We start from the raw sequence: 22598 nt of genomic DNA, 5'->3' as shown, positions 1-22598 counted from the left end.
TTGGCTGAAGAAGTTTGGGAAGAATGATCTTGATTGGTTCTTGGACTAAATCTGTTGCTTTTTAATGTGGATCTTGTTAAATCTTTCCAAAATCCAACAAAGATCCATTTTTCCTTGTGGCGAAGGAGAGCACAGAGATCGAAAGGGTTTTCGTTGAGAGAGTGGTGATCGTAGGCGTGGAGGAGGACAACGAAGGAAACCTCTGAAGGAAAAAAATTCTGCCTTCTAGTTTGAGTAAACTGGGATGTGATAGAAAGCATTGATAGAATGTGTGGTTTCAATTTTATAGGACTTCTCATAAATTTTTAAGACTATATCTAAGCGGAAGATTTCTTCTTTATGTGAACCCAATGCTTTTAAACTATGAAAATTTTAAAGAAATAAATCGAAAATTCAAGTTGATTTGTGGACAAATATAATATAATCAGGCTTTCAATTATTTATCTATATTTGTGAGTAAAATATAATGGGTTGCTTTTGTTTCAACAATCAGGAGATAAAAAAAATTTTTAATTTTTTTTTGTGAGCGATATATTTTAATTTTTTTATATATAAATGATTATATTTATATAGTTTATTCTAATAATTAATAAGTAAATTTTTTTTTATAGATTAAAATATATGGGGATAAAATTTTTATTGTTGATGTGTATGAAGAAAAAAAACGTACATGAAATGCAATTAGATGATCATATTCTGTTTAGTGATAAAAATTTAAAATAATTAATATTAAAAATATTAATTTAAAAAATAATTTCTCTATCAATAAATTGGGGGTGGCGGGGCGCGAATGCCCAGCATAAGCTCGTGCGTCTTAACCTCCATATCAAGGCCTACCTCGCAGCAGATAAAAAAAATATTTTATTTTCAGACGTGACAAAACTCGCCATCGGTGATCCATTCTCCGTTCTCTTCTCCACTCACAAAAGTCTGAATAATAACGATCACGTGTAGTTTACCAAAAAAAAAATAACGATGACGTGCGTGGACTCTTCTTGGCCACATAACGCATTTTTCTTGCAAGTTCCCCATCCTTCCCAACCACCCACTGTGTCCCGTCACCCATAGTAAGCCACCCTTGTGTCACCGCCTCCATAATCATACGATACGACGATGAATTATGGGGGTCCCAATACCAGCGGTCACAAAACTTCAGCTTCTAATTTTCAGACGGTAGAGCTCGAGGAAAATGTGGTCGAGGTCCAACGATCGTCATCCCCAATAAACCCACAATCCCACGAGTCTACTCACCTTCCCACGTGTCACTCAAAAAAACGGGATGCTTGGTCGGATGGTCTTAAAAATGGGTTTCACGACCTGGTGTTACTTCTCTCTACCGCCATCTTGTAGAAGCCCACCACGGAAGTCCAGAGGCCAGGAAGGGAGGAAGCTATCTCTCTTCTCTCTCCAATGGCGACCGCTCTCCTCCGAGTCGCCCTCCCCCTGAACCCTAACCCCAATGCTGACCCCAAGATCCACCTCGGTTCCGCCGGAGCAATTCGAAACCCCGTCCCCTTTCTTCACCCACCGCCCCTCCGCGGCCTCCACCGCTTGTCCAGGCCCGAATCCCTGCGCCTTCTCCGCGCGAACGCCGTTGATATCGGCGTCCCGGCCGGGAAGCCCCAGCAGGAGGCGGCGAAGAGCTCGTCGGTTCTCCTCGATGTCGGCGGGATGATTTGCGGCGCCTGCGCCGCCCGGGTCCGCTCGATCCTTTCCGCCGACGGCAGGGTCGAGTCGGCGGTGGTTAACATGCTGACGGAGACCGCGGCAGTCCGCCTCGGACCAGGTGGATTGGAGGACGGGGATGCGGGCAGGGTCGCGGAGGAGCTCGCCGGGCGGCTGACGGAGTGCGGGTTCCCGGCGAAGAGGCGGAGGTCGGGGATGGGGGTGGGGGAGAACGTAAGGAAGTGGAGGGAGATGGTGGAGAGGAAGGAGGAATTGCTTGTAAGGAACCGCAATCGCGTCGCTTTTGCCTGGACGCTGGTGGCTCTTTGCTGTGGATCCCATGCCTCTCATATCTTGCATTCTCTCGGAATTCATGTCGCTCATGGTAAGACTTCCTGGACCTTTATCGCAAGATACGAAATCTTTGATGTTTGTCAACAATTAAAAGTTACTCCTTATCCAATTTTTGGAGAATTTAATCGAATAGGGATCAGAAATGTTTGATCTATTGTTATGGGACATCTTTAAAAAATAATGATTGAATGGGCTCTGGATTAATAATATTTGATAAATAATTCATTCTTTATTTTATTGTTGGCTGATGCAGGGTCCTTGTGGGAGATATTGCACAATTCATATTTCAAATGTGGTACCGCCATGGTCTCTTTGCTGGGTCCTGGTAGAGGTAAATTTAGCAATTGTTATAATTATATTCGAGAACATCACACACACACACACACATACACAGAGATGTCGGAGCATTAGGCTCCAAATGGAAGGTGATAAAGGGCCTTTTAAAGTTGGTTTCATTGATCATGATCTACAATATATAATATGGCTAGAAATAAAAAATCATGAATTTTCAAGGACAAAATTAATAATTTCAATGGTATGATAATATGTTTGTTAAGATTTTACCCATGTAATTATATTAGAGATTGATAATGGTACTTGCTTTTTGGTGTTTGCACTCTTCTTATCTCTTCTCTATCTCAAAAAATGTTTAGAGAGAGATTAGGTTTTATTCAATGAGAAGAGTCCATTTATGGATTACCAGGTAATGCTAAATCAAAATTTTTATGCTGTGACAGTGTTCACTTTTTAGTTAACTGTATGACCTGGCACTTGATAACAGGCCCCACCACCCCATGTATTGCACCAATTCTTCCCTCCTTTCATGTTGGATGGTGAACTGAATGGTAAACAGAGTGGCTTGCATTGCATTGCTTGTTACATACTGGGCTAATCCGTCTCACAGAAAACCAATTTACATTATTAGCAGGTATAATATCAAATGAGGTAGACTGTGTGGTAAGCTTTATAAGCAACATCTAACTTCCACAGGATTGAGATTTTCCTGAGGAAGGCCGATGTATTTTTCTCACTAATCCATATTACCTTGCCATATGTTGAATCTTGATTGATGGCATGCAGGCTACTCAACAGACAAATTGGAAGTTGCAGCTTGCTGTATTATTTCATTGCAAAATTGGGTTACCATATCAAATTTTTATAGCTACTTGCATCGAAAAAACTATAGCTGATAACCAATTCCTTAATCAACCTTATTACTAATCCCGAACAATATCCTGAGTTAGACTCTGATTTTTACCTGTGTGGCCAACTGCAAATTTTTCTGCCCCTAAGTTTTATATACTCTGTATGATAGTGCTTAATGCTTATTGCAATGGCTGCAAAATATTGAAGCAGCATAACAGGCATGCAGATAAGTATGTAGAATACTAAAAAGTGATAACTTTGTAAACAAAGTGCCAGTTGTAAGAGCTTAAAGTGAGGGTTGCAGTTGAGAAATTCAGAAAATGGACTTGATCTTGAGTCCTTGTGGAAGCTGGGTGAGAATAATGGTAGATTGTTGTGTGGATGGTTATGTAGATGCTTGAACAGAAGCTACCATGATCACCTTAGTGGGTTTGTAAAACAAAATGAAGATTATGATAGAGAGCCATTTAAGATGGGCTTGGCCTCTTTTCTCAAGTTGTTGTGGGAGTTGGGTGATAACAATATGTTGGAAATGTTTATGTTTGCTGTCACATAAAATAAAATAATTATATAGTATGAATATGTCGAAATAAGAAAGTATAAATAAAAATAAGTTAGAAAACATAAGCTTTTTCGATGCATGTCATGGTAAGCACTTTCTTTAGAGTAGATTTGACCCTGTCCCAGTTTAAACAATTTCATCATGATCAAGTTTCAACTTCCAAGATACATCAAGTTGCTTCATGATCGTCTTAAAGTGCACACCAATAAGAGTTAAGGCAATTCAATGGGGGGATCTAACCTAGTCTAGGTCCAAATGCAAAGGGAATAAGATAAAATAGAGTTATTATAATGGGGAATTTAAATAGTAGGGTTTCTTACAATCTCCTGATATCTTTTCAAACAGATATATGCTGGTGCTACCTTGTGAATCTCTATTTATAAGCTTCCAAATGGTGCAAGCGAAGAGACATGATGTTCTAAAAGCATCTCTTTAGTGGAAGGACACACTTTGTCATGAAGAGTAGCCTTTAGAAGATCTGGGACATGTCTTAGTATTGCCCTATGAATGACCACCATAGAAATAGAGATATGTCTCTTTGAGACATCCCTGTAAGAAGTTAACAATTATAAATAACTTTTTTAAAGAAATATGATCATCCATCAAATTTCATTAAGCTAATGAAAAAGGAAACGTACACCCTATAATTGGGAAAAGAGAAAGCAAAGAGGAAATAGAATATGAAATATAAACAAGAAGAAAAAACATCAAGAGAGCTAGGGGATTGGAAATGGGGGCAGAGCGGGAATAGTTATCAGGTGATTTCAAGCTCTTTGGCAAGTCCTTAAGGCCTTCAACATCTCTTTCCTCCTTAAGAACTAAAACCCAACTCAAGACCAGCTACCAACCTCCATGCCTCACAAGCATAGCATATTCTTATTTCCTCAAAAAATTCCATTGTTTCTTTCAAGCCAAGCAATCAATAACTTCAAATTTTGAGATACTAAAGGAAAAATCATGAATTATTAAAATCCAACAACCCTCCACTTGATTTAAAATTCACATAATTATGTAAATTTTTAAACAATGCATTTGGGCTATGAATGCCATGCAAAAGATAGAGGTATGTGCAAGTTTGAACCTTTACTAAGTGATGCCATGCTTCATATGCCAAGTTTGTAGTGAATATAGTCTTGAAATAGGCTCTTTGATATACATTTCAAATGATTTACTCATGATATAGAATTCGTCGGGTTCATTCAGGTTAGCACATTATAGTCTTGCACTATTATCTTGGATTCATGAGTACTTGACGGGCCAATCTCATAGTTGGCAGCTTTGCAACCATTCTCATATCGGCAAGTTTTCAAGGTTATTATGCAACAGATGAATACCCTGCTTAATTTGGCAAAGAACTCATTCAGGATCAATGTCCTTCCTCTTCCTATTGCATCTATGGAACACTGTTATCAAAGTGGGACCAAGGAGTAATACACTTTGAATCCGTCGGTGCTGCTTTAGTCACCCATTAAACAACTTTTTATTACTCTTTGGATCATTGTTATGGAATCTACATTCTTGCCATTGTTGGGTGATCATTTAACGGACTTTACTCCCTACTTTATTATATTTGGCTTGTATACAAGTCCAAATATCAATTTTGCCATCTTGCAAGATTCTAAATTAGAACTACTGACTTGGTATACAACATTCTGTATGATCAAATAGGTATCTTTTCATAATAGTAAGTAACAGTTGATATTAGATAAATCACTTAAGAAAATTATGCAATCAAAGTGTTCAACAATGACTAGCATATGCACTAATAAATAAATAATTTTTTATAATTATACATGTGCATGTTCATGATGACATTACATTGAATTATGCATGTTCTCTTCCTAGTTCAAGATAATAAGACATGAAGATATTCAGAATGATACAATCAAGTTTCTATGACTTGCATAAACTTTTCTCCGTAACATAATTGTCTTGTTATTCTTATTTCATAATCATGATGATCAGTCCTAAATCATGACTTAATCGTCATATTAGATGAACTGAAATCTAAATAATTTTTGAATATAAAGTTAATAAAATCATTAATTTAGTATAGGTATTGAATATTTATACTATGGACCAAGGTTCAAATCTCACTAATGAAAAAATAAAAAAAATTATTTTGAATAATTTTAGAATTTGATTTCCACTTCTAAAATAATAGGTGGGAGGCATAAAATTAGAAAATGATTTCTAATCCTAAAATAAAATTAGTGACTATGTGATCTAAAAGAATTGCTAGTCATCCTCAAGTTCCCATTCCAAAAGGTGTAGGTAGGAAATGTTTGCTAGCCAACATTTCTCCTATATAGAGATAAATTCTCCTAAACACTCCAAACAGATCTGCTGATATCTTAAGACATCAAGACAATCAATTTTTGTTTTGAAAAGAAATATCCTTATGAAGAAAGTGAAAACCCGCAAATAATTGATGCGTTTAGGCTTTCTTTGCAAAGAGACCAATTGATAGAATGACTCTGCATGATAGCTTCAAAATATTCTGCACAAAGAGATTTATCAGAATAGTTGTGACTTCCTATGAAATCTGTGAAAGGACTTTTAAAATGTGTCCTGAATAGTGACCCTCACAAAAATAACATACAAGAGAGATTAACCATTAATAATAGTTACAAATCTCATCTCCTCTTAAACTATAGACCATACAAAAGTTATATGACTTAAATGTGAATATGTAAACGTGGTTACATAAATCTACTCTAAAATAGGTATAAAAATTCTTGTTTGCTATTATAAAAAATAGAATAATTATATAGCATAAAACAAGTTTTAGATCTCATCAGACAAGGCCATCTCAGTTTTTTTTTTGGTGGAATGCTAAGCTCCGGTAGTCCCGCCCTATCCTGACACATAGGAAGGGGGATGCCGTAGGATGCATCGATTGAGATGCTAGGGTGATAGAGGGAGTCCTATCTCACATGTGAGATGGTACCTCATCTAGGGTTGGCAATTCGTGTTCACGGGTCGTGTCGACCTGAAAGTATAACACAGATGAGCTCAACCCGAACACGACCCATTTAATTAAACCGATCGATCTGTGAAACACGAACACGACACGAATATACATGTGTTGACATGATATGACCCATCTAACATGATTAATAATCATGTTGACGAGTCAAATGGGTACACGACCCGTCTCAGAACCCACCTAACGATCTGTTTAAGAGGACCTGTTAACCTGTTTTAACCTATTTAACTTGTTTTAGCCTATTTTAATCTGTGTAACCTGTTTAGTTAAATGGGTCAAAACGGGTTATGTGGGTCAACCCGCTTAAGACACGAATTTGTAATGTCATAAATGGGTCAACCCGTTTATGACCTAAACCCATTTATTCCAAACTCGAACCTGCCTAAGTATGTGTCATGTCGTGTCCGTGTCAATGGGTTGTGTCGAAAATTGCCAGCCTTAACCTCATCCTAGCATTCCAGGGGATGTTCCACAGGGATTTGAAACCATGGTATAAAATATACTGAAAGAAAGTATAAATGAAAATAAGTAAGAAAATCTAACTTTATTTGAGGTACATTATAGTGACAACTCTCATTAGTGTTGATTTTATCTTGCTCTAGTCCAAACAATTTTGCAATGATCTACTCCCAAGATGCGTCAAACTGCTTCATGGTTGCCCTAAGGTGCGCTCCAACATGATGATTTAGGGGTGAAACCAAACTAGTCTAAGCCCAAAAGCTGAAGGAAATAACATAAGGTAGAACTTTGAAGATGGGGAATATTAATAAGAGGGATTCATCACTATTTTCTCATCTCTTTTCGATCCACCGATGTACACTACAAGTTCCTCTATATGTTTCCAAACGATGCAAGCCAGGAGACATGATGCTTTAGAAGCATTTCTTTAATAAAGAGACACACCCTTTTATAAAGAAAAGTCTTAAGAAAATTAGAGGCATCTCTTAGGATAATACCCTTTGAATAGCCACCATACACGAAGAGATGTGTCTTTGAGACATCCCTTTAAGAAATCAGAAAATGTGAAATAATTTGAAATTATGAATCCCTGAAGAAATAACGAATTATAAGTTATAAAGTTCTAACATGATAGTGTTATCGGAGAAACTTATTCATATTAATATTATAAAGGTGTTGGAAATAGAGGACTATGGTAAGGGCAACCAATGGCAGAAGCTGACCTTTTTCATTGGTCAACTCAAATACTTGATCGGCAGGACAGCACAAACTGTATTTAGTTATGCTTCTGGGTGCTTTATTGATGTTCACTTTAAGGCTAATAATGAGTACATGAATGACATGAGTAGACTTCAATAATGCGCATGTATAGATTAGGAGCAACAACCATGGATTGCCTGGGTTTCATAGCATTGGGTTGTATTGTAAGTGGCCTTAAAACAGATCTTGTAAACAATTGTAAAAAAAAATTCTGTGTTTTTGCAGAGGTTTTGAAAGTGTTACATGTTAGGGTCTCTTGCTAATGTGCTTTTTTATTATTTGGTCCAGCAAGTATACAGAATCATATTGCAGCTAATTTTTATGGAGATAATACCCTTATTAGCTGCTTCTTTCATAAGATCATCTCTTTAATGTCTTGTTATATAAAAAGGATATTTGATGTTTCCATGATGATGTTCAGGAAATAAATGGCCCAGTTATGAGCCAGTGATACCCGAGTTCTAGTTAGGATGATGCAAAGATTGTTAAAAACTGATCTGAATCCATAGTTTAATCCTCCTAGGTGCCAGCATTGCAGAATGTTGTTCACTTCTTCATTTAGACCTTGGCATGCATATAAAAAAACAATCTTAATTTTACATGAATATGGAAATTGGACTGGTGGCTTGCTTGAGATGCTTCAGTTCATCTAGGTCTAGGATCAGGACTGTCAAAACCAAAGGAAATCCTATATTATATAATTTAATGGTCACTGTAAAGAGTTAAGAAAGGGAATCAAAATCGAAACTATATCACAATCATAAAGGTTCTAATTTTTGTGCTCTATTATGGCATAGATAACTTATTGCCACTTTGTTATTTCTACATGCTCTAGTGTACTGTAAGAGAATTGTAGACCATACATTTGTATGACAAACATGACTATCAATTTGATTGCCTAAGACATTTCAAATTTGCTATGCAGATTTACTTTTCGATGGTTTTAGAGCATTTGCAAAGGGGTCACCAAATATGAATTCTCTTGTGGGATTTGGCTCTATTGCTGCTTTCCTTCTTAGTGCAGTAAGTGCACTTTTCATAGCTGACTAGATTTTATGAGTTTGTTGCAGGATGGGTGTTTTCTTATTAGTAAAACCCCCTTTCTCCATTTTTAAGCATGCTCAATCTACTGGTTCCTCTATATTTTTACTTATGCAGGTTTCACTATTGAATCCTGGACTTGAATGGGAAGCTTCTTTTTTTGAGGAACCGGTGAGTTGTTTTATTTTGATTTATTATAACCTTATCTGATGATAGGTTTGTTGTTTTGTTTTGATTTGTTATAACCTTATCTGATAATGGGTTTGACTTTCATATGAATGATCTGGTGCAAATTGACTGCATCAGAAGTTCCATTCTTGATATTTATGTGACTACACTTAAAGAGGCCTTTTTTTTTTTTTGTGGAGAAAAAAAAAAAATGAAGTGTAGTCCATTAATGGGGACAATTAGACTCATTACATGAACTTAAATGCATCCAAAACAATACCGTTGATATACACATCAGTCACAGCTTTAGCATCATTTCCCTTCTCCTGCCTGTCCCAATGAGACGGGAAACTTGAAATCCACGTGCTACCCACTGATGGTAGGTAAGGAAGTGAGGGACCTATCAGACTGATGCCAAATGAAATCGAAAAATTTAATGTCTTTGGTTAAGTGAGCTACGTACTTATATGAAGTAGAAGGCAACAAATCTAGAGTATCATTTAAAGGTAGGCGTACAATTGTATAGTATTTAGTCATGATGCTTCCTTTCCAATTTTTGATGTTTCTTGCTTCCTACTGGTATTACCTAAGCTAAGCTAGATTGTAACTTTGGTGCCAGATAGCATGAGGATGCGCTTAATTGGGCACCCACATAAGGAAGTGGAAAGTGACTGAAGCAATGCAATATTTTGATTGCAATATGGTGTCTATGTATGGCAAATGGTGGATGATATAAACTGTTGAATGATATTATGCTTGTTTAAGGTTGTTCTGCATATGCATAAACTGATTATACATTGAAAATATTGAAGGCTGGATTGGACTGAATGTAATTGAGATGATACAAGTGATAAGATGTCCATGATTTTTTAGCTGAAAAGGGGCATGACGCTCATATACTGTTATTTATAAGGCGACCAAGGTTCCGTGGTGATCACAATATAATTGTGGCTCCATGGGGTGTTGGCTGTGATTTATTTTGTGGGATTGGGTTCAGCATTTCATGGCTTTTATGCATTTCATTTTATAGCAGTTACAGGCAATTATTATGTACATATAATAAGATATTACAGTTCAGACTTATTGCTTACAGAAGCAGAAGCTTGCTTTTTTATTTTTTTAAAAAAAAGATATTTTCTCATCCAAGAAAGTTGTTTTGTAGCATGCAGATCATGCTTCTTGGTTTTGTACTTCTGGGACGTTCTCTTGAAGAACGAGCTAGGCTCAAGGCATCTAGTGACATGAACGAACTTTTAGTAAGTTTTGTGTTTCATAATATATTCCTTTGAGCAATTTGTTTCATAATATATTTATTCCATCTTATATCTCATGGCTGGATCCGATCCCCTTTTCAAGTTTACTTGAGATCATTGTGCAATTTGAGAATAAGTGAAGGTCAGTTACTGAACATGTATCCTGTTGCACCAGTTGCACATATCATCATCATCTTCTGTTAAAGGGCTATAAAAAACTTAAAGTTAATAATGCTGACGAATCAAACCTGAGAGACAGTATAAGCATTCAATTAAAAATTTAGAGCTTGGGGACAAGAAGGTCATGATAAAATTTCCTGCACCTAAGTTCATAACTGAAGTTTCATTATTTGCAAGGATTGATGAACAGGAACTCACAAGCTGATCATATAATTGGAGCAAAGATTTATAGTTATGACCAGGGGGGAAGAATAAAGAAAACAAAATCTTTCTGAATCAGCTCATCAAATTCAACATCTAACTTTAATTCCCAAAAAGCTTCTTTTCTTTTAATGCAGACTAATGGTAATATTGATAACAATGGTTCGGTATTATCTAAATGGTGACACTTGCAAAACTTCCTATCGACACATGTCCTTGGAATCACCGTTATTCTCTACTCATAATTAGTAATTAAGTCTTCTAATGATGATCTTTTATCTGCTAGCATTTTGAGTACTGATGCAATATCTTAATTTCAACATTGAAATATGTTTCAAAATTTTGTAAGCGCAACCTAATAACAATAATGGTAATAATAGTTCAACAATATCTCAATACACTTACTTGTGACTTCCTCTAATATAATGCATTTTTCTGCAGTCATTGGTATCTTCTGAATCACGACTGGTAATTACATCTTCTGAAGAGGATCCTTCATCAGATAATGCATTAAATGGAGATGCAATTAGCATTGAAGTCCCTGTTGATGATGTTCGTGTTGGAGATTCAATATTGGTTTTGCCTGGGGAAACTATTCCAGTGGATGTATGTTGCTTAAGCATTTAACTTCTCCATGTTTTTTTTTTGCGGATATGGTATATCATATATGAATTCACTTTTCTCACATTCTTTTGTTTCTCATAAGGTTTCACTCCTCAACTTCTGCCTTTTCACATCTTCTCACCATTTTCACATATATTTCTTTTTCATTCACCCTCTCTTGAATTTGGTCATGATTGTTGCTGCTACTTTATATGCCATTTGGTATAATATCATCATAAGCAGAGTATGGGCTTGTCTATTGTTTATCATATGCTATATTCTTGAACATTTACAGAATTGATGATGTGATATGTCATGCAACCACAGTGCTTTTTTGGCTTCTTGGTTGTTCAATAATTGGAAGGTTTTACTTATTTGTTCTTAGAAGAATGACTAATGGCAGGGGTTTCATGTTCTGCAGCAGAGAAATATGATATTAACATCCTGATATAAAATGCTCATTGGAGTTTGCTGGACCTAGTACTTCCATTGCACACCAAGTGCAATATATTGTGTGATAGTGTTACTACTTGTCAATGGTCACATGGAAATGGATCCTTCAAAAATATTCCCAAGCCCTTTGTCTAGTGTATCTATTTAAAACTTCAATTTTTGTGGTCTCATCTCCTAGAATGAGTAGATCAAGTACATAAACAACAGATGCCCTTGGCAATCCAGATTTTATGGAAACCTATCTGGTCTTATTTAGATGCCAGTCATTTTGCTTTTATTGATCAATTTAGTTGTATTATGTTAATGACAAAAATGTGTATTGTGACCATTTGGATTGTTTGCCATGCAGGGAAAGGTTCTTGGAGGGAGAAGTGTTGTTGATGAATCAATGCTCACAGGGGAATCTCTTCCTGTTTTCAAGGAAAGAGGTCTGCATGTTTCTGCAGGAACAGTAAACTGGGTATGCTCATTCTTAACATGATGTACTACCTTCTGGGAGTTATTGTATGGATTAGCAATGAAGCGTATAGTGATATGACAGCAAACTTGCGGTTCTGTTCTCTTACAAAATTTAAAAAAAAAAGTAAAATATTTGGATGTCATTTTAATATCAAACTTTATTGTTCAAATGACATGATTGCCAGTTCTAGGAACACTTATGAGATACCGTTACAACTTACAAGCTTGTATTTTGCAGATATATGAGGAAAAGGTTTGCTCTTACCTAGATTAGTTAGAGATTTCAGCACAATTGCTTTAAACAGCTACTTCTTGTTCACAATCCTAGGCCCTCCATGGCACAACAATATCTCATCGAATATTGTTATATGAAGATTGTTCCACTTGACAAAATGACTCCCTACGAATGTCGAGGTAGGTTGAGCTTGTCATGACTAGGGAGACATTAAGGATTTACCCCACACACACCCCCTCCCTCTCTTCCTTTCTGTCTCTGTGTGTGTGTGTGTGTGTGTTTTTTTGTTTTTTTTGGGGTGGGGGGGGGGTGGTTTGGGATGACTATTGTGGGATAAGGGTGCTGAGATAACTGTGTTAAAAATTTGGGAGGATAAGGTTGCAAAAGGATTTAAAGGAAGCTGAAGAGTTGGAGATTCAGAGGATATAGATTTAGACTACATGCTGATAATTGATCATGCATGCTGAAAAATAGAGGTACAAATAAGAAGAGGGATGCAAGCAAGACTAGGCAGGTCAAGGGGGAATTATAGGTATAAAATTTCATGGTTGTACGTCTTGCAGAAAGAATAATACAGGCTTGATTAAATGTCAAAGATTGCTGTTCATTAGAAGCAAATGGCAGAGAAGGATTAAGGTTTGATCGTAAGTAGTTGGTTAGAAAAAACAGGATACAAAATGCTAGTAGTGATCTTTACCTTTAGCTAGTGAGACACTCCGCTTCTTGTTGCCACATAGAAACATTTCAGTATCTAATACTGTAATATTTCTTCTTTGAAAAGCTGTTTGATGGTTTTAACTGTTTAAGTAAATTATTTAATTTACTCTTGTATGTTACATAAGTAGGAAATAAATGGTTGATCTGGTCTGACTTAATTCCTTAATTAATCATGATGAGCATTAGAAATCTATTTGAAAATGTAGTAGGTCCTCACCATGACCTGCATCATTATTTTCGTCTGCCATGACTGCCTGGCTAGATTGATTTTATAATTCATGCATCTAAGATTGTTCCAAGTGATTTGTTTTCTAGGATGGCCCTCTAAGGATTGAAGCGGCGACAACTGGTGCTATGTCAACAATTTCAAAAATAATTCAAATGGTTGGTATATAATCCTTTTCCCAGAGCTATAATGGATTCCTTTTTGATATGTAAAAGGATCTTGTTGTGTTGCCTTTGCACAGGTTGAAGATGCACAAGCTCAAGAAGCACCTATCCAGAGGCTTGCAGATTCAATTGCTGGGCCTTTTGTGTACAGTGTGATGACATTGTCAGCTGCAACATTTGCTTTCTGGTGTGTTTTGCTTTTCAGCCAGGTTTTAACCTATAAAAACATACAAGAAACTTTTCATGCCTTTTGCATGTTTTCAATTAGCAATTTGGTAGGTGTACAAGCCGTCAGGCATAATTTATTGCACAAAAATTTTTTAAGGATCTGACCACTAGTCTGATACCTAATAATTTTCGCAACTACAGATTTGGTTCTATACTTTTGGCATCATTTATAGTTGTTCTGCCATCTGAACCAAGTTGAACATACTACACAATTGTGAATGTGCATATTTGACCATAAGAGAATTCCCCACAATTATGTTCATCAATACTGCTATGTGCATGGTAAAAACTAGATCCAAACAATCAATGGTTAATTATCTTGCATGTGTGTGTGTGTGTATGTGTGTGGGTGCAAGTATATTCCACATAGAATAATTCATAGTGCAATGCATATTTATGTAGAGTTATCTAGATATATGTGGAATATACTTGTAGCCCATTCCTTAATAGGATAGTGCTAAATTGAACATCCAGTGCACATTATTTTTTAGGCTTATTTGTTTGGTCCTTTTGGTTATATTTATGACATGAATTTCTAGCCTGCTTAGCATGAAGGAGACGAAAGTAGATCCTCATTTTTAGCAGGTAGCGAACAATTTTACTTTAATTTGGATCAATGGAGGAAAAAACTTTTTCATCTTTTAGTGGTTTTGCATTTGGTGAGAGTAATAGTTGCATATTGTTCTAAACTAAACTACTGTTTTCTGTTTCCTACCCACTTGTACAGGTATTATATTGGGTCACACATCTTTCCAGAAGTGTTGTTCAATGACATAGCAGGTCCTCATGGGAACTCACTGCTTTTAAGCTTGAAACTTTCCACGGATGTACTAGTAAGTTTGACGATAAACTTTTTTAGATCACAAAAATCTCCTGGTCTTGTTGGGCTGCTAACGTTATGTTTGATAAGTGTGCAAATTGTTCATTAGTTATAAACATTTTGTCCATATCATTTGATAAGGTGTTTCTACTTGTGAAACTCACACTTGAGCCCAAAATACTTGATCCAAATTGTTCTGATAAATTATGTATTTTCTTACTTCAATATTCTTTTCAAATGATTCTGCACTTTCATATAATATACAAGAAAACTTACATGCATATTCATCACTTTTTTGTTTCTTAGCATTTGCTATATTAATGGCTATCACTTTTTCAGGTTGTTTCCTGTCCTTGTGCACTGGGTTTAGCTACTCCCACAGCTATCCTAGTAGGCACCTCTCTAGGTACTGTGTCTAATCTGTTTTATTTCATTTACATATGCAATAATTTTTCTGCCAATTGTAAGAACCTGGTGTTTCACTCTACCAAAGATGGTGGACTCATTTTATTCTAATATGTTGTTATTGAGATATCGATTCCTCATGATTCTCTAGCATATAATATTAGTTCAGGTCACACTGCACAGACTGTTAAGTTCGTGTATGTATGCATGCAGCATGCATCTATGCACATTTCCTTATGCATCTAATTTGTTGGTCAATTAATGGATTCCCCTACATCAACTGAGGTCATAAGTGTTACCTTTGATGTATCATTTCTTATAGCCAACTCCCAATGTGCTATGCCCTGAAGATTACTTTTGTTGCATCAACTCATGACTAGGGGCTAAAAGAGGACTTCTTATAAGAGGAGGTGATGTATTGGAGCGTCTGGCTGGGATAGATGTTGTTGCACTAGACAAAGTATTGCCTTTATCTCAATGCCACTATTCTTTTTTATCACTTCTATATTTCACTGGAAAAGATATGTTGTCAAAGAATTGCAAGATTTGCTCCAATATTACTTTGTATCTCTCCTTTTTTTTTTGATAAGAACTATTACTCTCCTTTGCCAACCTATTTCTTTTGACTTTCAGACAGGAACCCTTACGGAAGGAAGACCTGTTGTTATGGCTGTTGCTTCTTTGGCTTATGAAGAATCTGAAATCCTCTGTCTGGCTGCTGCAGTAGAGAAAACAACATCACATCCAATTGCAAAGGCTATTATAACCAAAGCAGAGTTACTAAATTTGGAACTCCCTAGCACGAAAGGACAGTTGACAGTGCCTGGTTTTGGCACCTTAGCAGAAATTGATGGTTGTTTGGTTGCTGTTGGTACAATGAATTGGGTCCATGAGCGTTTTCAAAATAAAGCATCACATGCTGAATTGATGGATCTAGAAAATCGGATAGCATGCCTGTCATCTACAGTGACATCATCAGACCACTCAACCTCAATCATTTTTGTTGGGCGTGAAGGAGAAGGCATAATAGGTGCTATAGCAATATCTGATATTCTGCGTCACGATGCAAAATCTACAGTGGATAGGTATATGTTCTAAATAATAGACCCATATAGTCAAATATCAATTGATGCTTTGTTTGATAGTGAATTGTTATCAATGTTTAGCAGCTTCAGCCTTCTCAACCATGCTCTATTTTTTTTACCCTTGCTCTTTTCATTTTAGTAATTTTATTGCTTTGTACCTCTTAATTTTCCTGATTCTAGATAAATTTGTAGGTTATACAAGATCCTTGGCTTCAAAATCTTAGCAAAGTGCATAATTTTCTACTTAGAAATGTCTGACCTAATGCTTACTCCTATTCCTTTGGATTGAAAGGCTGCAAGAAAGGGGAATCAAGACAGTCCTTTTATCAGGCGACAGGGAAGAGGCAGTGGCAAGTGTTGGCAAGATGGTTGGCATTGGACATCAAAATATAAAAGCATGCCTAACTCCAGAGCAGAAATCAAGCATCATATCGAGTTTGCAAACTGAGGGTCATCGTGTTGCTATGGTGATGAGCATTTAAGTTTGAGATACCCTTAATCATGTCATTAATGAGGGATAAATACAGCGCATCTAATGCATTTCTAAATAATTTTGTATAGAATGCAATATTAGCATAATCTAAAATTAGCTAAATCATATTCTCCTTTTGTATTTAAGGTTGGCGATGGGATAAATGATGCACCATCCTTGGCACTTGCTGATGTGGGAGTTGCTTTACAAATTGAAGCAAAAGACAATGCTGCATCTGATGCTGCATCTGTCATTCTTTTGGGCAACAGGCTTGGACAGGTGTTGTGTCTGCTATTATTTCTAACTTTCGTGACTTGACAACCAATTATGTTGTTGTTACAGGAAGGCCAAATTATCACTTTATGCACTGTCTTCCAAACATCTCTGTAGCAACCAAACCAAATTCCTGTGTCCCCTTCCCTTTTCCCCACGCCCGTAGAAAGAAAGGAAAAGAAAAGAGTAATTTTTCCATCTTGCCTTACTGCAACAGCCACAACAAAATGTGTGCAATATATCAATCTTAAGAAGAAACAATTGGTGCTACTTTAGTGAAAGGATTGATAATGTATCTTGTCCGCTAGTGTTGGTGGTTCCTATTTTTACTATGTGAGATTGGGTGCTTAGACATCCTCTTTTGTCAATTTGGTTCCATATGTTCTGTTCATTCTATGTAGTGTTCTATCGTGGATAATATCTGGTTTGAATAGGTATTATCTGTTCCTTTGTTCCATAATGTAATGGCTTTGATGAAGAGTGATATTCCTATTTTAGTTAGTTATTAGTGAGATAACTGAATCTCCTCTTGATTTCATCTTCTTTTCCTCATCTGGATACAAGTAAAAACCTACTTATGTAAGAAATATTACTTATATTTTCTTTTGAAAGAATATCTTCTACAAAGCATTTTTATAACATAGATGTAAAAGTAAATGCATTTTTTAATTAATGCATGCGTCATTCTCTCTTTATCATGCAATTCCATGTTGGAAAAAACAACTTCACTCCACTATACTGTTCTTAATTCAAATTCTGAACCGTCTTCATGTACAGATAGTAGATGCTCTATCCCTTGCTCAAGCAACAATGGCAAAGGTTCACCAGAATTTAGCATGGGCGGTAGCATATAACATAGTTGCCATCCCTATTGCGGCAGGCGTATTGCTTCCGCAATTTGATTTTGCCATGACTCCATCACTTTCAGGCAAGTACACAGGGCCCCTTATTAAAATAGTTTGCATCAAAGAAGTTATTAAATAAGGGATGAGTCAGTTTTAGTCTCGGCATTAAATCAATGATTGATACGTTGCTGGGATGGATTTAGTACAGTATGGTATGCTTTTATACTAACACATGGTATGTTGTTGGAGTCATTTCATCATTTATACACTTGCAGACTTGTATGGAACTCCCATACCATACTGATTTGGTATTGGGTTGGTGTGGTAGATCTTGCACTAGCCAGAATGGGTCAATATTTAAAACCTTTTTTTAATCATCTCCTGCAATTTGTATTTGAATTGATTGAGAAGGAAGAATGACACTTGACAATTGTTCCACAGGAGGCTTGATGGCCTTGAGCTCCATCTTTGTTGTCAGCAATTCATTGTTTCTGAGGCTTCACGGGTCATTTACAAAGAGTGAGAACAACCTTTAGCCACAAAATTTGGATAGATGAGATGTATATATTTCTTCACTGGTGTTCTTTAAATACATTCTTCTCCAAACTGCTGCTTTATTGAATAACATGCCTCAGTGAACATGGTGTTGAGAACGATGTTAGTGGGAATTTTTCAAAGGTTTCTGGTTTTTGGGGTTAAAGTGCTCCAAACTGCAACGTATTGTGGAATGCGGAAAGGGGATATTCAAACCATGCTGGCAGAATGTCATTTTGTCAATATGCATCAAGATATTTTCAGCCATGCATCGTATGTGTATATTGAGGATAATGGCTCAAACAATGCATCATTTGGGTGAGTCAAGTATGTTGGCTCACAATTTTTTTTATTTATTTTTGTGATTCCTGCTGCTCACCATTTTTTTTTTCTAGACTTCTAGCCTACTTACCCCTGTTTTCTCATGCTCATGTAAGCAGACGAATCTCCTTTAGACAACCCAGAAATATTCCTCATTTCCATGTGCGGAAATGGGCTAACGTTTAGGGAGGAAATTGATTTTCGTGACAGAATATTAGAACCCTGCAAAAACTTTCTGTTCTTTTCAGTTGAAAATAATAGAAAGCTGATTGGAGGACCTTCAAATATATATAATATATTAAAGTTGAGGTCATATCTCTTTGATGCGATAAGTGTCGGCTATCCATAGAGGGATAGATGGTGTGCATCTAGCATATAGTGAAAAAAATGATGTTTCGTTCGAAAAAGAATGTAGCGATTTGGATTGGATGGGTATACTCTCGATTTTGCTCTAGCTCTCCTCTTTCATGTCATTTTTTTTTCTTTCATGTCATTCTCTGTCACAAGAGAGGCATAGAGAAGAATGAGATGGAGCTCTATGTGCAGTGGCTCTCCTCTCTCATGTCATTTTCTGTCACAAGAGAGGTGCATGTAAAAAAAATAAAAAAAAAGAGTAAAGGGGTGGATGAAAAGAAATTTCAGGGAGGATTTTTGAAAAAAAAAAATAGAAAGTATTGATGTCAAAGTATAGATTGTGTTATCAGTTTTTTTTCGTGTTTTAAACTATATATATCTAGGAAGGTTCAAAGCATTTTTCAAACATCGAGAATGGCTGAATAGAAAAAGTGAGGTGGAGAGTTTTTTTTTTTTTTTGTGGGTCTATTTTTGATTGCTACTTTTTTTATTTTTTATCAGGCTTATTAAAAATTATTAAAGATTAAAAAGATCGAAGAAGGTGGCAACAAACAAGAAAAATCAAATAAAGAGAGCTAGAGAAGGTGTGTTTAGAGATTTTTGTTTATTTTTTAAGTTTATTTTTATCAAATATTTGTAATTTTTATTTTCTCATCAGTTAAATTTTTCTTTCATCGGGACATCAGAAACAATATTCCATTTCTTATTAGGAATGCAGGGGGGTTGTTGTCTATATTTTAGCAGTCTTTCACTCCTTTATTTACAAACATCATGTGAGGAAAGAGAGGGACAAAGAGTTGTTACCATACTATGGTAGCCTTCCTCGATATCCACATAAAAAAAAATGCCATGGTTGCTGTTAAGATTCGGCAGCTTCCGATCAACAGAAAAAGAAAGGAACAAAGGTTTGTTGTGAAGCCTTTCGGTGAATAGAAAGAAAAAATATGTATGAATTTTGATGAATTGGGTTAGGGTTCGATGAATAGAAAGAAGTGGATTGATTAAGAGAGAAAAAAAAGACACGAGTTAATGGGTTTAGGGATGGATCGCAATCGGATTCATGCAAATTGGTTAAAAGGCGTGCCAAATGGATCGTAGGTCATTCAGCTAATAGGTTAGCAGATCCGATTAGGGTTAGGGTTATGATAGAGGATCCGGTTAGGATTAGCTATCCGGCTAGGGTTGGGATTAGGCTAGGGGGCTGGTTAGCGTTAGGGTTAGGGTTAGGTTCTGCTGAGGGTTAGAGGTTTGGGTTAGGGTTGGGGCTCGAGTTAGGGTTAGGGGTTCGGGTTAGGGTTGGGGCTCGGGTTAGGATTAGAGTAGGGATGCAGAAAAGGTTGGATTGGACAAGAGAATCCAAAAAAAATAAAAATAAATGATTGAAAAGAGGAAGAGAGGAATATGGTTTGAATCGAAACAAACAAGAAAAAATAATAAAAAAAATAATAAGTGTAGGATTAGAGTTAGGGTAGAGTTGTAGAGAAAGTTGGATTAGAGAAGAGAATAGAAAAAAATAGATATAGATGGTGGAGAAGACGAAGAGAGGAATAAGGTTTGGATGTGGAATGAAGAGAAAAAATAGAAAAAAAAATGATAAGCAATAGAATCCAAAGATTGTTAGAAATAATAGATCTTGAAAATGATATTTATTTTGGTTCGTTCAGAGATGAGAATACCGACATGGGTCAGAAAAAGGTGCAGAGCACCTTCACTACTCATCGTAGGGTCGACTACGGGGATATCATCCCCACCGCATTGTCTCCAAAGATGAAAAAGAGAAAAGAAAAAGAAATCTAAAACCAACGTTGGGACCAAAAAAATATAAGAATGCTTGTGCTGCTCTCTCCTTCATCCTCTCCGGCCATGGAATGGCCATTGGTAGAGAAAATCCGGTGAAGAAAGGCCAACCATGGTGGTCGAAGGAAAGCGAAGAAGTAGAAGAGGATTTGGAAGCAGCGACGACGATGGGTAAGTGAGAAAAGGTTAGGGTTAAAAGAAAAAGAAATAGACGCATAACAGTTCTATAGGTTCCTAGAGCATAGGAAGAAAAAAATTTTAATATATGAGGGCATCCTCGTAAAAATTGTATAGAAAAGTTGTTTTTAAATTAATAGGATGCATAGAAATTTTATGGGGCCAGTAGCACAAAAAGTTTTTTAGGTATCTCTATACAGATGGTCCTATAATTTTTCTATAAATAAATTAACTATATTTTTTATTTTTTTAGATATTTTTTTATTCAAATTTTAAAAAATACATATGATTTGATTTCTTGCATTCCTATAACTAAATCGTCATTATTCTTTTCTTCTATTTAAATAAATTTTCATCCTTCTTTTAATTTTTGTTATTTAATGTCTCGCATAAGGCATAAAAATTCTATTGCTTTCATTTAAGATTTTTTTTCTAATGAACATAAATTTGTAATAAAAATTGTGGATCAATCATTTCTTAACCCTCTCTTTTATGAAGATTTTTTTTATAAAAAAATATTTCTTAAATTAACTAATCATGATGCTTGCTGGGTATAAAATCCCCCCCAGTCGAAGTTCATGGCATGAGTGACCCTCTGGGGATTTTACCGGCTTCCGACATATGGCGACATCGCTCCGAACCTCTCTGGCGGCCGAGCCTCCACAACACTCCCAAGTTTCATCGACGGATAAGCCCCCACCAGCGTCGATCGATTTTTTCGCGACGGACGGACTCCACCCGAGTTTTCCCGATGATCGACCACCTTCAAGACTTCGTCTGGATTCCTACGGGAGCCGGACTTCGTCCCCGACTTCAACTGCAGGTAGACTCCGTCCGGACTCCTACGGGAGCCGGACCTCGCCCCCGACTTCAATTGTAGGTAGACTCCGTCCGGACTCCTACGAGAGCCGGACTTCGTCTCCGACTTTCACTGCAGGTAGACTCCGTCCGGACTCCTACGGGAGCCGGACTTCGCCCCCAACTTCCACTGCAGGTAGACTCCGTCCGGACTCCTACGGGAGTCGGACTTCGTCCCCGACTTCAACTGCAGGTAGACTCCGTCCGGACTCCTACGGGAGTCGGACTTCGTCCCCGACTTCAACTGCAGGTAGACTTCGTCCGGACTCCTACGGGAGCCGGACTTCGTCCTCGACTTCAATTGCAAGTAGACTCCGTCCAGACTCCTACGGGAGCCGGACTTCGTCCCTGACTTCAACTGCAGGTAGACTTCGTCCGGACTCCTACAGGAGCCGGACTTCGTCCCTGACTTCAATTGCAGGTAGACTCCGTCCGGACTCCTACGGGAGCCGGACTTCGTCCCCGACTTCGACTGCGGGAAGATTCCATCCAGGCTCCCACAGGAGCCGAACTCCGAGCTCCTACGGCAAGCGGTCCCCGCCTGCTGCCTTAACACCCAAGGCACTCAACAAGATTTGCAGCATCCGAGCTCCTCTCAGATGGGTAGCTTGCCACCTCTCTCCGCCAGACACCCCGACCGAACTTCGGCCGACAGGCCTGGACCCCCTCGCAGGCCGCAATAACGGCCACGACTCTGCTCCACTTCCTGCGACGGATTCCGCGCGGCTCCATCACTCCCTAGCAGGCCGCAGTAACGGCCACGACTCTGCTCCACTTCCTGCGACAGATTTCGCG

At 37.3% G+C, this 22598-nt stretch overlaps 1 protein-coding gene across 1 annotated transcript; it reads left to right on the top strand.

Annotated features, from left to right (window-relative positions):
* Nucleotides 1-1324: 1324 nt before the first annotated feature.
* On the top strand, nt 1325-18648 carry LOC105056430 (copper-transporting ATPase PAA2, chloroplastic). Its single transcript, XM_010938624.4, has 17 exons — nt 1325-2050; nt 2273-2350; nt 8860-8957; nt 9093-9146; nt 10313-10399; nt 11219-11383; nt 12183-12293; nt 13560-13628; nt 13712-13821; nt 14590-14695; nt 15022-15088; nt 15468-15547; nt 15721-16172; nt 16465-16639; nt 16792-16923; nt 17695-17845; nt 18204-18648. Exons 1-17 carry the CDS (start codon nt 1411-1413, stop codon nt 18296-18298), a joined length of 2670 nt encoding a protein of 889 aa, XP_010936926.1. The 5' UTR covers nt 1325-1410; the 3' UTR covers nt 18299-18648.
* Nucleotides 18649-22598: the final 3950 nt, after the last annotated feature.

Source organism: Elaeis guineensis, chromosome 13, assembly GCF_000442705.2.
Source record: "Elaeis guineensis isolate ETL-2024a chromosome 13, EG11, whole genome shotgun sequence".
Classification (NCBI taxonomy): domain Eukaryota; kingdom Viridiplantae; phylum Streptophyta; class Magnoliopsida; order Arecales; family Arecaceae; genus Elaeis; species Elaeis guineensis.
This window is presented reverse-complemented; position numbering and strand designations above follow the sequence as displayed.

Bases quoted from the DNA above. Each gene is read 5' to 3' on its own strand.
- LOC105056430 (XM_010938624.4), top strand. From the start codon at position 1,411: ATGGCGACCGCTCTCCTCCGAGTCGCCCTCCCCCTGAACCCTAACCCC. The intron at 13,822-14,589 runs GTGTGTTTTGCT...CCACTTGTACAG, and splicing joins GCTGCAACATTTGCTTTCTG to GTATTATATTGGGTCACACA. The intron at 15,089-15,467 runs GTACTGTGTCTA...ACTCATGACTAG, and splicing joins CCTAGTAGGCACCTCTCTAG to GGGCTAAAAGAGGACTTCTT.